The sequence below is a fragment of the Myotis lucifugus genome, unplaced genomic scaffold (genome assembly GCF_000147115.1).
Source record: "Myotis lucifugus unplaced genomic scaffold, Myoluc2.0 scaffold_136, whole genome shotgun sequence".
Taxonomy (NCBI): Eukaryota; Metazoa; Chordata; class Mammalia; order Chiroptera; family Vespertilionidae; genus Myotis; species Myotis lucifugus.
Window position 1 is genome coordinate 1,574,944 of NW_005871184.1, and position 14,095 is coordinate 1,589,038.

General features: G+C 40.0%; 1 protein-coding gene across 1 annotated transcript in view; it reads right to left on the reverse strand.

Annotated features, from left to right (window-relative positions):
• The window catches only part of LOC102430228 (serum albumin-like), a 108,034-nt gene extending 99,869 nt beyond the window's left edge, over positions 1-8,165 (reverse strand). The window contains exons 1-2 of the mRNA XM_023758657.1: positions 8,161-8,165; positions 6,845-6,903 (exon numbers count right to left, since the gene is read on the reverse strand). Coding sequence (XP_023614425.1) covers positions 6,845-6,903; positions 8,161-8,165 — 64 coding nt within the window. The remainder of the gene's footprint in view (positions 1-6,844; positions 6,904-8,160) is intronic.
• Positions 8,166-14,095: the final 5,930 nt, after the last annotated feature.

The window sequence follows — 14,095 nt, forward strand, 5'->3', positions numbered from 1 at the left end:
GATTGCCCTGTGACCATGTGAGGAATGGCAGCCTGCAACTGTCCGAGGAGCAGCTGCCCTGCAAGCAGCTGACGTCTGTGACCTCATGAGGAGCAACTGCCGCCCGTGACCACACAAAGGACCAGCCTCTCCGAGACCATGCAAGAAGAGACTGCCCCAGGAGCGGCTGCCACTCTGTGACCGCGCAAGGAGCAGCCACTGCCCATGACCACACGACCTGCCACCAAGCCCACTGCTGTAGCCATAGGCCCCGCGTGACTAGACACCAACATCTTTTGTGAGAGCAAAAATGGGGAGACAGAAGAACAACCCTCAAAGGAAAGAAAAGAACTCTCCAGAAAAGGGATTAAATGAAAAAGAGGTATGCAATATGTCAGAAAAAGAATTCAGAATAACGGTCATATAATTCATAAACTGGATGGATGAGAAAATCAACATACTATGTAAGAATGAGGAGGAAATAAAGAGTGATATACCTAGAATAAAAAAAACAATATGGAAGCTTTCAACAGTAAACTAGGAGAAGCGGAGGACCGAATTAGCAATTTAGAAGACGGAAACAAAACACACCCAATCTGAACTGCAATTAGAGAAACAAATCAAAAGACAGGAGAGCCTGAAGGAGCTTTGGGACAACATGAAAGGAAGCAACATACGTATAATAGGGGTGCCAGAATGACAAGAAGAGGAGCAAGGGTTAGAAAACCTATTTGAAGAAATAATGTCAGAAAACTTTACTGAATTGCAGAAGAAAAAAGTCACACAAGCACAGAGAGCCTCAAACAAGGCAAATCCAAAAAGACCCACACCAAGAAACATCATAAAAAGAATGGCAAACATTAACGACAAAGAGAGAATCTTAAAGGCTACAAGAGAGAGACAGAAAGTTACCTACAAGGGATCTCCCATTAGGTTATCAAATTATTTCTCAACAGAAACACATCAGGCCAGAAAGGAATGGAAGGAAATTTACAAAGTGATGCAAAGCAATGGACTGTATCCAAGAATACTCTATCCAGCAGGGCTATCATTCAAAATTGAAGAGGAAATCAGGAGCTTCACAGACAAAAAAGGCTAAGGGAGTTTATCACTACCAAGCCAGCAATTCAAGAAATTCTACAGGGACTAGTGTAAAAGGAAGGGGAAAAAAAGGGAAGAAGGAACACAGGCACAAAAAATAAAAATGGTTACAAACAAGTACCTATCAAGAATAACTTTAGCCAAACTGGTTTGGCTCAGTGGATAGAGCGTCGGCCTGCGGACTAAAGGGTCCCGGGTTCGATTCCGGTCAAGGGCATGTACATTGGTTGCGGGCACATCCCCGGTAGGAGGTGTGCAGGAGGCGGCTGGTTGATGTTTCTCTCTCATCGATGTTTCTAACTCTCTATCCCTCTCCCTTCCTCTCTGTAAAAAATCAATAAAATATATATAAAAAAAAGAATAACTTTAAATGTAAATGGCCTAAATGCTCCAATCAAAAGACTGAATCAAGGGGCTGAATATATGCTGTCTACAAGAGACCCACCTCAGAACAAGAGACTCACACAGACTGAAAGTAAACAAATGGAAAAATATCTTTCAGGCAACTGGAAATGAAAAAACAGCTGGGGTAGCAATACTTATATCTGAAAAAATATACCTCAGAGTAAAGTCCATAACAAAAGATAAGGAAGGCCACTTCATAATCCTAAAGGGATTGATACAAGAGGATATAGCTCTGATAAACATATATGCACCCAATACAGAAGCACCCAAATATATTAAAAAAACTCCTGAAAGATATTAAGGGAGAGATCTACAACACTGCAATCATAGTAGGGGACTTTAATACCCCACTGACATCACTGGATAAATCCTCTAGACCAGTGGTTGGCAAACTCATTAGTCAACAGAGCCAAATATCAACAGTACAATGATTGAAATTTCTTTTGAGAGCCAAATTTTTTAAACTTAAACTATATAGGTAGGTACATTGTTATTAACATAATTAGGGTACTCCTAAGGCTTAGGAAGAGCCACACTCAAGGGGCCAAAGAATCGCATGTGGCTCGTGAGCCGCAGTTTGCCGACCACTGCTGTAGACAAAAAATCAGCAAAGAAACAGCAATCCTAAATGACTCACTAGATCAGATGGACTTAATTAACATCTTCAGAACATTTCACCCCAAAGCTACAGAATATACATTCTTCTCAAGTGCAGGTGGGACATTTTCAAAGAGACCACATATTGGGTTACAGGCAAAGTCTCTCCAAATTCAAGAAGATTGAAATCATATCAAGCATCTTCTCAGACCACAATGGCATAATATTAGAAATCAACTACAATAAAAACAATCAAATAAATTCCAACACTTGGAGGCTGAATAGCATGCTATTAAACAATGATTGGAAGCTTTCCAAAGAGATCAAAGAAGAAAGTAAAAACATCCTGGAAGCAAATGACAATGAAAATATGACCATCCTAAACCTATGGGACACAGTGAAAGCAGTCCTGAGAGGGAAATTCATAGCATTACAGCCCTACCCCAAAAAAAACAAAACAAAAAAAAACCACCAACTAGAAAAACTGGCAATAAATTATATAACACTACAACTTAAACAATTAGAAAGAGAGCAATAAGAAAAGCTCAGAGTGAGCAGAAGGAAGGAGATAAAAAAGATCAGAGCAGAAATAAATGACATAGAGACAAAAAAAACCCCACAATACAAGAGATCAATGAAACCAAGAGCTGATTCTTTGACAGAATAAACAAGATTGATGAACCTCTAGCCAGACTCATCAAGAAGCACAGAGAGACTCACCAAATAAACAAAATCAGAAATGAAAGAGGCGAAACAACAACAGACCCCACAGAAATATAAAGGATTGTAAAAAAAAAAAATACTATGAACAACTCTACTCCAACAAACTAAACAACCTAGAGGAAATGGACATATTCCTAGAAAAATACAACCTTCCAAAACTCAATCAAGAAGAATAAAAAAATCTCAACAGGCTGATAACTAAGGGAAAAAAATGAAGCAGTCATCAAAAAGCTTTCAGCAAACAAAGGCCCAGGGACAGACAGCTTCACAGAAGAGTTTTACCAAACGTTCAAAGAAGAACTAAAACCTATCCTCCTCAGACTATTCCAAAAAAAACAAGAGGAAGTCATACTTCCAAGCTCTTTCTATGAAGCCAGCATTACTCTAATCCCAAAACCAGATAAGACATTACAAAGAAAGATAATTACAGGCCAATATTCCTGATGAACATAGATGCTAAAATCCTCAACAAAATTTTAGAAAATCAGATCCAGCATTACATTAGAAAGATCATACACCATGACCAAGTGGGATTTTTTCCAGGCATGCAAGGCTGGTGAAATATCCACAAATCAATAAACGTAATACATCACATAAACAAATTGAGAGAAAAAAATCACATAATCATATCAATTGATGCAGAAAAGGCATTTGATAAAATTTAACACCCTTTCTCGATAACAACTCTCAGCAAAGTGGGAATAGAGGGATCATACCTCAACATAATAAAAGCCTTATATGACAAACAAACAGCCAACGTCATACTCAATGGGCAAAAACTAAAACCATTTCCCTAAGAACAGAAACAAGACAGATGCCCACTTTCACCACTCCCATTTGACATAGTACTGGAAGTGCTAGCCATAGCAATCAGACAAGAAGAAGAAATAAAAGGCATCCAAATTGGAAAAGAAGAAATAAAATTGTCATTATTTGCGGATGACATCATATTGTACATAGAAAACCCTAAAGACTCCATCAAAAAACAACTAGAAGTAATAAATGAATTTGGCAACGTAGCAGGATACAAAATTAACACCCAGAAATCTATGGTTTTTTATACACCAACTAGAGGCCCAATGCACGAAATTCATGCAAGGGTCTTGGCCCTTGCAGCCACGGTGGCTTGCCACAGCCCTCGCAGTCCTAGCTTCATCCGGAAGGTCATCCAGAAGGTCGTTCGGCTGTCCATTCTAATTAGCATATTACACTTTTATTATAGATAATGAACTCACAGAAAGAGAAACTAAAAATACAATCCCATTTACCATTGCAACAACAAAAATTAAGATACCTAGGGATAAAATTAAACAAGGACATAAAGGACCTATACTCAGAAAATTACAGGATGCTGAAAAAAGAGATAGAGGAAGGCATAAACAAATGGCAGAATATAATGTGTTCATGGATTGGAAGAATCATCATCATTAAAATATCCATACTACCCAAAGCAATCTATAGATTCAATGCACTCCCCATTAAAATACCAACAGCATACTTCAAAGACCTATAACAAACTCTCCAAAAATTCATCTGGAATAAAAAAAGACCCTTAATAACTAAAGCAATCTTGAGAAAGAAGAATAAAGTTGGAGAGATCACTATATCAGATATCAAACAATATTACAAAGCTACTGTCTTCAAAACTGCCTGGCATATAGACATATAGACCAATGGAACAGAACAGAGAACCCAGAGATTGACCCAAGCCATTATGCTCAATTAATATTTGACAAAGGAGGCAAGAGCATACAATGGAGTCAAAACAGTCTCTTCAATAAAAGGTGTTGGGAAAATTGGACAGATACATGCAAAAAAATGAAACTAGACTACCAACTTACACCATACACAAAAATAAACTCCAAATGGATAAAGGACTTAAATGTAAGACGGGAAACCATAAAAATCCTAGAAGAAGCCATCGGCAACAAAATAGCAGACATTTGTTGTAGCAATATCTTTACTGATACAGCTCCTAGGGCAATGGAAACTAAGGAGAAAATAAATGGGACTACATCAAAATAAAAAGCTTCTGCACAGCAGAAGAAACCATCAACAAAACAACAAGAAACCTCATTGCATGGGAGAAAATATTTGCCAATGCGATCTCAGATAAGGGTTTAATCTCCAAAATTTATAGGGAACTCAAACAACTTAACAAAAGGAAGATAAACAACCCAATCAAAAAATGGGCACCGGACCTAAACAGGTACTTTTCAAAAGAGGACATAAGGAAGGCCAAGAGACATATGAAAACATGCCCAAAGTCACTAATCATCTGAGAGATGCAAATCAAAATGACAATGTGGTACCATCTCATACCTGTCAGAATGGCTATCATCCACAAATAACAAGTGCTGGCAAGGATGCGGAGAAAAAGGCATCCTTGTGCACTGCTGGTGGAAATGCAGACTGGTGCAGCCACTGTGGAGAACAGTATGGAGTTTCCTCAAAAAACTAAAAATGGAACTTCCATTTGACCCAGTGATCCCACTTCTAGGACTATATCCCAAGAAAATAGAAACAACAGTCAGAAAGGATATATGCACCCCATATTCATAGCAGAACAATTTATAATAGCTAAGTGCCCATCACCAGAGGAATGGATTAGAAAACTGTGGTACATCTACACAATGGAATACTACACTGCTGTAAAAAAGAAGGAACTCTTACCATTTGCAACAACATGGATGGAACTGGAGAGCATTATGCTAAGCAAAATAAGCCAGTCAGAGAAAGATAAATATCACATGATCTCACTCATTTGTACAATATAATGAACAACATAAAGTGATGAACAAAAACAGATCCAGAGACAGAGAAGCATCGATCAGATGCTCAAACCTCAGAGGGAAGGTATGGGAGGGTGGGGATAAGAGGGAGAGATCAACCAAAGTACTTGTATGCATGCATATAAGCCTACCCAATAGACACAGACCCCGGGGGGGGGGGGTGAGGGCATGAGCAGGGATGTGGAGGTTGGGGGCCAATGAGGTGGATAAGAACACATGTAATACCTTAATCAATAAAGAAAGAAAGAAAAAAACAAATCCAGAGTCATAGAAGCACCAAACAGACTTTCCAACCTATGAAGGAAAGCTGGTGGAGATTTGGTTGGAGAGATCAACCAAAGACTTGCATGCATGCATATGAGCATAACCAATGGATAGAGATGGGATTGGGGTGAGGGCATATGCTGGGGGTATGAGGGAGGCCTGGGAGAGATCAATGGGGGGGAAAGGAGACTTATGTAATACTTTAAACAATAAGGAATTTAAATAAAATACAGCAATAATAAAATAAAAACAGGTAGGTGACAAAAATGAGTGAATAAACTGGGCAGGCATAAAACAATAGGAATTTGTGTGATTGTGGAAACAGTGGGGAATTGAAGAGAATTGATTTTATGTAAAGGCATTCAAAATTCAGACAACTTTTAAATTGTATATAATAAAACCCTAATATGCAAATTGACGGAACGGCGGAATGACTGGCAGAACAACTGGTCCCTATGATGTGCCCTGTCCACCAGGGAGTAGACGCTCAATGCAGGGGTTGCCTCCTCGTGGTCAGTGCACTCCCTCCGGGGGAGTGCTGCTCAGCCAGAAGCAGGGTGAGCACAGCAATGGTGGCAGTGCTAAGGAGCAGCAAGCAGAGCAGTAAAGAGCAGCAAGCAGGGAGGTGGGGCAGGAAGTTCATGCACCGGGCCTCTAGTGTTATGATAACAAAATATGGCTATGTCTACATACCAGTTTTGGTTATAGGCTGTCAGTTTGTAATGCTTGTCTTAAATAAGTTGATACATTCATTATATGTCCATTGACAAATGATATTATAGAGAACATTTAATGCCATGAAAATATGCTCTCATATTTTTAAAAAGCAGCAGCATTCTCATTTTAATTAAAATACACAGAAACACTGAAAATGTCTGTATCACGATGTCATCAGTGGTAGCCCGGCTGGGTGGCTCAGTTGGTTGGACCATCATCCCATACACCAAAAGGTTGTGGGTTCAATTCCCAGTCGGGGCACATACCTAAGTTGGGGGTTCTATCCTCAGTCCTGGGGCATATGGCAGGCAAATGATTAATGTTTCTTTCTCACATCGATGTTTCTCTCTTCTTTCTTTTCTTTCTAAAGTAAATAAAAACATATCTTCAGGTAAAGATTAAAAATAAATATTAATAAAAAATGTCATCAGGCCCTAACTGGTTTGGCTCAGTGGATAGAGCGTTGGCCTGCGGACTGAAGGGTCCCAGGTTCGATTCCGGTCAAGGGCATATACCTTGGTTGCGAGCACATCCCCAGTAGAGGGTGTGCAAGAGGCAGCTGATCAATGTTTCTCTCTCATTGATGTTTCTAACTCTCTATCCCTCTCCCTTCCTCTCTGTAAAAAAAAAAATCAATAAAATATATTTTTTAAAAATGTCATCAGTGACTATCTCTACCTGATAGAATTATATGTTCTCTGTGTATTTTTCTGTATTTTCTTAATGTTGTATAATGAACATGAATTGTTTTTGCATTCAGAAATACATTGTGTTACAAGGTAGAGAAGTTATGTGGCAATATGGAGCATAAAATGGAGTAGAGTAGGATCAGAAGCAGAGAGATTAAGACTATTGTAATATTAGGGTGAAAGATGGTAGAAGCCAAATTAAGTCAACGGCTGTGAGAACAAAGAAAGTGATTCAATATGAGGACATAAAAAGAACGGGATTTGATAATCTTGGATCTGTTTAGGGTGAAGATAAAGGTTAAGATAACATTAGCTTAAACATGCTATTTCCATTGATAATCCTGGATCTACATAGGTTAGATATAAGGGTTATAAATTCATTACCCTTAAACATGGTAATTGAAATTGTGAACCTAAATGACATTCCTTAGGGAGAATATATAAAATAGAAATGGGGCAATGGCCTGAATCATGGGGAACTCTTAACATTTAAAAGCCAGATAGAGGAATAAGGCCTCTAGAGAAAATTACCGTATTTCTCCATGTATAAGATGCCCCCACGTATAAGACACCCTCCAGTTTTCCAACTCAAAATTATGAAATCAATATTGTAAACATTTTGCTGGTTTTCCTTCTCTTTTGGCATTTAAGAAGCTTTTCTTCCTGTTTTCTCCACTGTCTGATCAGGCACTCAGTGAGAGGAGGTCCAAATGGTCTCTCTGCAGTTCTATTTCTATGCTCTTTTGCATAGCTGATTACATTCAGTGTGAATTTTGCAGAGTAAAACAATCGCTTACCTGTATTTATCTTTTTATTTTTGTGACATCTTTATGGGCTCAGAACTCTCCGGTCCCTGTTGCATCTGCACACTCTCCACCTCTCCCTCTAATTACGGCATCAGTAACAATAAGGCTCATGATTGGAGGAAGCCTGTTTGACAAGGTATTGGCAGTTAAGCACCCTCGTGGCTCCCTCCTTGGCTGACTGTGTATAAAATGCTCCTCGATTTTCAGTGTAACCGTTTTAGGGAAAAAAAATACTGTCTTATACATAGACAAATATGGTAAGTAGGAATGAGGAACTGTATTAAAGGATCGCGGCATTAGGAAGGTTGAGAACCACTGAACTAGAAGGTTATTATGGAAACTAAAGGGAGTAGGTTTCAAGTAAGATTTGGTCCATGATGCTAGTAGAGAAAGCATCTTGCTTGCCACTGATGTTTTCTTCCTATGAAAGAACCTCAACTAGTTCCAGGTCTTTCTCTACAATTGTGAAGAATATCTGATTTAGCTTTGTCCTCTAGCCTCCAAGAACAAGATTGTCTAGACTCTAGAGTCTGAATTCTCATTTGATCTTCCAAGCTGTCTTGTCAAGAGTTGCTAGGAATTGGAGGTATAAATCTGCCTAATTATGGGAATCAGTTGTTAGGGCTAAACAATATCACTTCGTTTTATTGTTCAGAACCTAGGCAAGAAGAGAGGAATTAGTTTATTGGGATCTCCTTGTAAAGTGCAACAATTGTCAAATCCCACAAGGGTCAGGTGAAGTAGGGGCTGACGAGGCTAATGGCAATTAAGAAGTAAATCACAAATCCCTGTCATCCTTAATAAAGTTAGTTTCTTCTTTAATAAAGTTAGTTCCTCTAAGGAAGGTAATTGAGAAATGTCTCCCCAGTGGTGTTGGTGGGACAGCTATAACTACTGCTCCAATCCTTGTTCTGTAAGATTCTCTAAGAATGGGACTCTGCCACCCAGGGGAATAATATTGGTCAGGGCTATTTTAGTTGAAAATTAATGAAATTTACCTTAAAATGGCTTAAATAAGAGTGGCAGGGATGGGTAGGAGAAAAGGCAGAACTCGCTGGCCAATTAATTAATGAAGAACAATGGGGAGCCTATGATACTGATGTCAAGTGATATCATCTGGACTCTACTCTCTATTGTTCATATCTGCTTTCTTCTGTTCTTGCTATATGGTAAGAGAGGCTTTCTCCATGTTGTGTCAAAGATAATCAACAGCAGATCTAGCCTCAGTAAAATTTTCATAGATGACTCTGAAAAGATTAGCTTGGTTCATATGCCTATCTTTAGGGCAGGGGAAAAATTACATATTAACAGATTAATCAGCTAAGAGAAAGGCATCTCCTGAAAGAATGGACATACAAAAACTGTGGTCTACTACATTCCACCCTTTGGCTACCCAGCATCTATATTTGTGCTTCTTTCAGTACATATAATTTTTTTAATGCCCTTAGACCAAGACAATGTAATTATCCCATGAACAACTCTCCTCAATGGGAGACATGCCAAGTCTCATCCAATTTTTGCATCTTGCTTGAAAACGAAGAGTTCTGGATAACCTGCATTTCTTTTGGTCAGGTCTGGATGTAACTCTTCATGGTACAGAATAATAAAGATAATTTTAAATAGTGCTATAGACTTAACAAGAGCAAGAGTACCCTAATTACCTAGTAGATGGGGTCTTTGGTCAGCTAATATAGTGGTCTTGAGTTTGCTCTCTGGAAGACACTCCCTTATCTTTTGCCCACATATAATGGGTACTGAAATTAAGCAATCAGATGCCTTTGTTTGCAAGGCTTCATGTTTCTATCAATAAAATTCTCTTGCAATCTTAGATGCCTGCTGGTCACTTTGCTTTTCGGTAACTCTGTGGTTTAGAAACCAAAAACAGAGATGGTATGTGAATGTTTTCTATCCTTTAGCAATATGTTTCAAGGTTGGAATGTAAGGTCTATCCTCCAGCCAACTAAACTTAACTATTTCTTTTTTGACCTTTGGAGCCAAAATTATAAGCTGAAGAATGAGTTTAAAGGAAATACAGCTAGGTTTTACATCTGTTCCCTTGCCCCCAAGTTCTATCTCAGTGAATGGCTTCTCACAACAGGACTAATTTGACAACCTTTGTCAGACAGGATATATACAGCAAGAGATGCATGAGGTGATCAGGATCAGGTTTTTTCCAGGGTTCAAATGACATCTTTTACTGTGTTTCCAACTCCCTATTTTTGTTTGCATCAACTTTAGCTCAGGAGAAAGAATGTGGGTTTTTGCAAACCTGTAAACTGCAGGCTTATTTGATTCTCAGTCACATGGCTTACTGAGTTCATGTGGAAAGGAGGTGTCAAAAATACATTCTTTCTTTTGCATTCAGTTAGCTAGCTTGATCTGAAGTGCATCTCTTTCTTGTAGGACCTCACTAATAGACACACTCCAAAATCCTGGCGTTTTTCTACCAAATTCCTGAAAACTTCAATCTTGATATAGTCATTATCTAAGACCTAAAATTCAACGGGTTTCTTGCTTGCTACATACAACACAGTAAATATTGCCAAGGACCAAGGGGTTCTTATTACTGTGCATCCCACCTAGACTCAACAGTTCTACATTTCAGGGTATCTTCTTTGTTGACACTGAAACAATGTTATGTACGGGAATAAAAATCCAAACCTTGCTATTTTGAGATTTCGTACTCTCTTTCAGTTTAACAGTCTGTTTTTAATTTTAATCAATTTTGGATTCAAGTTCAGGGAATTTTAAGTTTAAGGTATTTTTAGGCTCTTTTTATCTAGGATTTCATATGGTTGCTAAGGGTAAGTTCTTCACCATCATGGCATTATTGGAGGGGCATCTGGTCAGCATGCTATCTGAATTTGTTGCTGAAAGGTCCGTTGTTGCTACAACTTGCAATCAATTCTCAAAGTGCCATTTTCCCTCTACCCTTACCTCAGAACTTAGAGGGATGTTAGTGTCCTCTCAATAGGATCCTTTATCCAACCCATGGATTCATACCACAGCCTCTGCCATGAGTTTTCACCATCCTGTATTGCAGCAAACTCCTGGAAAGCAATGGGGCTCTTACTGTGAGTCACACTTATAAACCTCTTAAGGAATTCCGTATTTCCTTTTTAGTCCACTGTAGTCAAGTTAGTCAAGTAAGACACAGCAGTGGTTTTCAATACTGCCCGATCCTCTCAGCTTAACCATATTATGCTGCCATTTCTGCTTGATTGTTGCTCCATTAGGCAAATTACCAGGTGGGACCCTGGGTAGAAGCCATAAGCTCCCTGTTTTTGAATTCTGAAGTCTTCCTGGTTGTATCTATCCCTTACTCCAGTGGTTCTCAACCTTCCTAATGCCCCGACCCTTTAATACAGTTCCTCATGTGGTGGTGACCCCCAACCATAAAATTATTTTCGTTGCTACTTCATAACTGTAATTTTGCTACTGTTATGAATCGTAATGTAAATATTTGATATGCAGGATGTATTTTCATTGTTACAAATTGAACATAATGAAAGCATAGTGATTAATCACAAAAACAATATGTAATTATATATGTGTTTTCCATGGTCTTAGGCGACCCCTATGAAAGGGTCATTCGACCCCCAAAGGGGTCGCAACCCACAGGTTGAGAACCACTGCCTTACCCCATAGGGTTTCAACTCTGAGAAAAGAGCCAGAAAATATGTCTCAAACCATGGGCTCTTTTCTCCTCCAATACCATTGAGACTGCTTCCATTTTCTTCTAATAATTTCATTCTCAAGCAAGTTCACTCTGCATGCTGGCCAAAGCCATAGTTAAAGTTTTTGCTTCATTCCAGAGTGAGGTATTTTTTTTTTCTCAACAGTGCTAGCCCAAATGATGAGACTATCTCTGACTGGCTTCATTTTGTTAATTAACCTGCCGATTCCTGAGCCAATTATTATAATTGAGGAATAGGGTACTTTGGCTGGCCTGATTCATGGGTCCACCCTGTGGTATGGGACTTAGGACCAGGTAATAGATGGTTGCACCCAGGGAAAAAAAGGTAGGTCTATCCTATATAATAAAACCCCAATATGGAAATTGACTGAATAGCAGAACGACGGGTTGCGATGATGCCCACTGACCACCAGGGGGCAGATGCTCAAGGCAGGAGCTGGGCTCATGGCTGGTGAATGCAGTGGTGGTGGCCTCTCTCACCTCCGCTGTAGGCGGGCAGTAAGGAGCAAGGGTCCCGGACTGTGAGAGGGATGTCTGACTGCTGGCTTAGGCCCGGGAGGGATCAGGCCTAAGCTGGCAGGTGGACTTCCCCTGAGGGGTCCTAGACTGTGAGAGGGTGCAGTCTGGGCTGAGGGACCTCTTCCCCCAGTGCATGAATGTCGTGCACCGGGCCTCTACTATTAGAATAAACTTTCATCTCAGTGGCTTAACACAAAAGAATGCATATGAACTCTAACATAAGTATTCCTAACAGGCAGGCAGCTAACCTCCAAATGCTGATTCAGGAAACCTGAGTCCTATATTGTGGTTTCACCAACTTTAATGCACGGCTTCCAATACAAATGTGTTCATCTTCCTCAAGTTGTAGGGAATGGGAGATCTTGGGGGACTTCTCATGTGATACTTTTATGGTCCAGAGCTGCAATAGGAACACATTACTTCTACTCATATTTCTAGTTAATTAGAACCTAATTGGCACATCTAACTAGTTAGCCCAATTGCAAGGGAGGTTGAGAAATAGAATGTGTGCCCAGAAAAAGAATGTAGTGACCACAAGAGTCCACAATTATCACTAAATATTTATTTTACCTCTCTTCATACACACAGAACACATCCCACCCCAATCTAAAGTTCTACCAAGTCACTAAGTCAAGCTTAAAGTCTAGATTTTAAAAAAATGTTTTTATTGATTTCAGAGAGAGGGAGGGAGAGATAGAAACATCCATGATGAGAATCATTGATCGCTGCCTCCTGCATGCCCCCCACTGGGGATTGAGCCCGCACCCTGGGCATGTACCCTGACCAGGAATCAAACTGTGACCTCCTGGTTCATAGGTCGATGCTCAGTCGCTGAGCCACATCAGCTGGGCTAAAATCTAGATGTTCAGGTAATGCAGTCATCTTCATTAGGTCCAGATGCAACCTATGAACTAAAGACAAGTTTTCTCTCATATCACCCCATTTCCCAGGAAACACAATGATCATGGGCAGGTAACTACAAAATGCTCATTTAGAATAGAGAAAAATGTGACACTAGGCAATACACATGAACAGCAATAATAAAATATTTCACAGGCATTTCTCTCAAGGGTGGAGGAAGTTTTGACGAGAGCTCAATCTAGTCTTTCAAACTCCCTTGTGATCCTCTGTCCCTGTATGGACCCGATACTAGCCTCTGAAATGTTTTGTCCATCATTTCCCATGGCCACATTCCATTTAGGTATTGGGGAGCTGTAAAGCATTTATTTCCTACTTATGCAAGTTTGGGGTTGAACAGTTGCCTTGCTGTTTAACAACTGAACACTATTTGAACCAAGTTCATGATTTTGGGGGGAGGGGGTTAATCCTCACCTGAGGATATTTTTTCCATTGATTTTTTAGAGAGACTGGAAGGGAGGAAGGAAGGCGGGAGAAAGAGAAACATCAACGTGAGACACATCAATTGGTTGTCTCCTGCACCTGCCCCTACTGAGGCTGAGATCGAACCTGCAACCCAGGTGCATGCCCTTGACGGAATCCAACCCACAACCCTTCGGTGCATAGGCCAGGCAACACTGGCCAGGGCCAGGTTCATGATCTGATTAGTAATAAAACTCCTTCAGAAATTAAGTCTTATGATATACTAGAGGCCCAGTGCATAAAATTTGTGCACGGGTAGGGTCCCTAGGCCTGGCTAGTAATCAGGGCTGATCGGGGCTTTCCTGCTGCTGGCTGGGGCCTTCTTTCATTCCGTGCCACCCCCTGGTGGTCAGCCCGAGTCATAGCAAGCAGTTGAACTCCCAGTCGAACTCCAGAGGGGACACTTTACATATTCGCCTTTTGTAT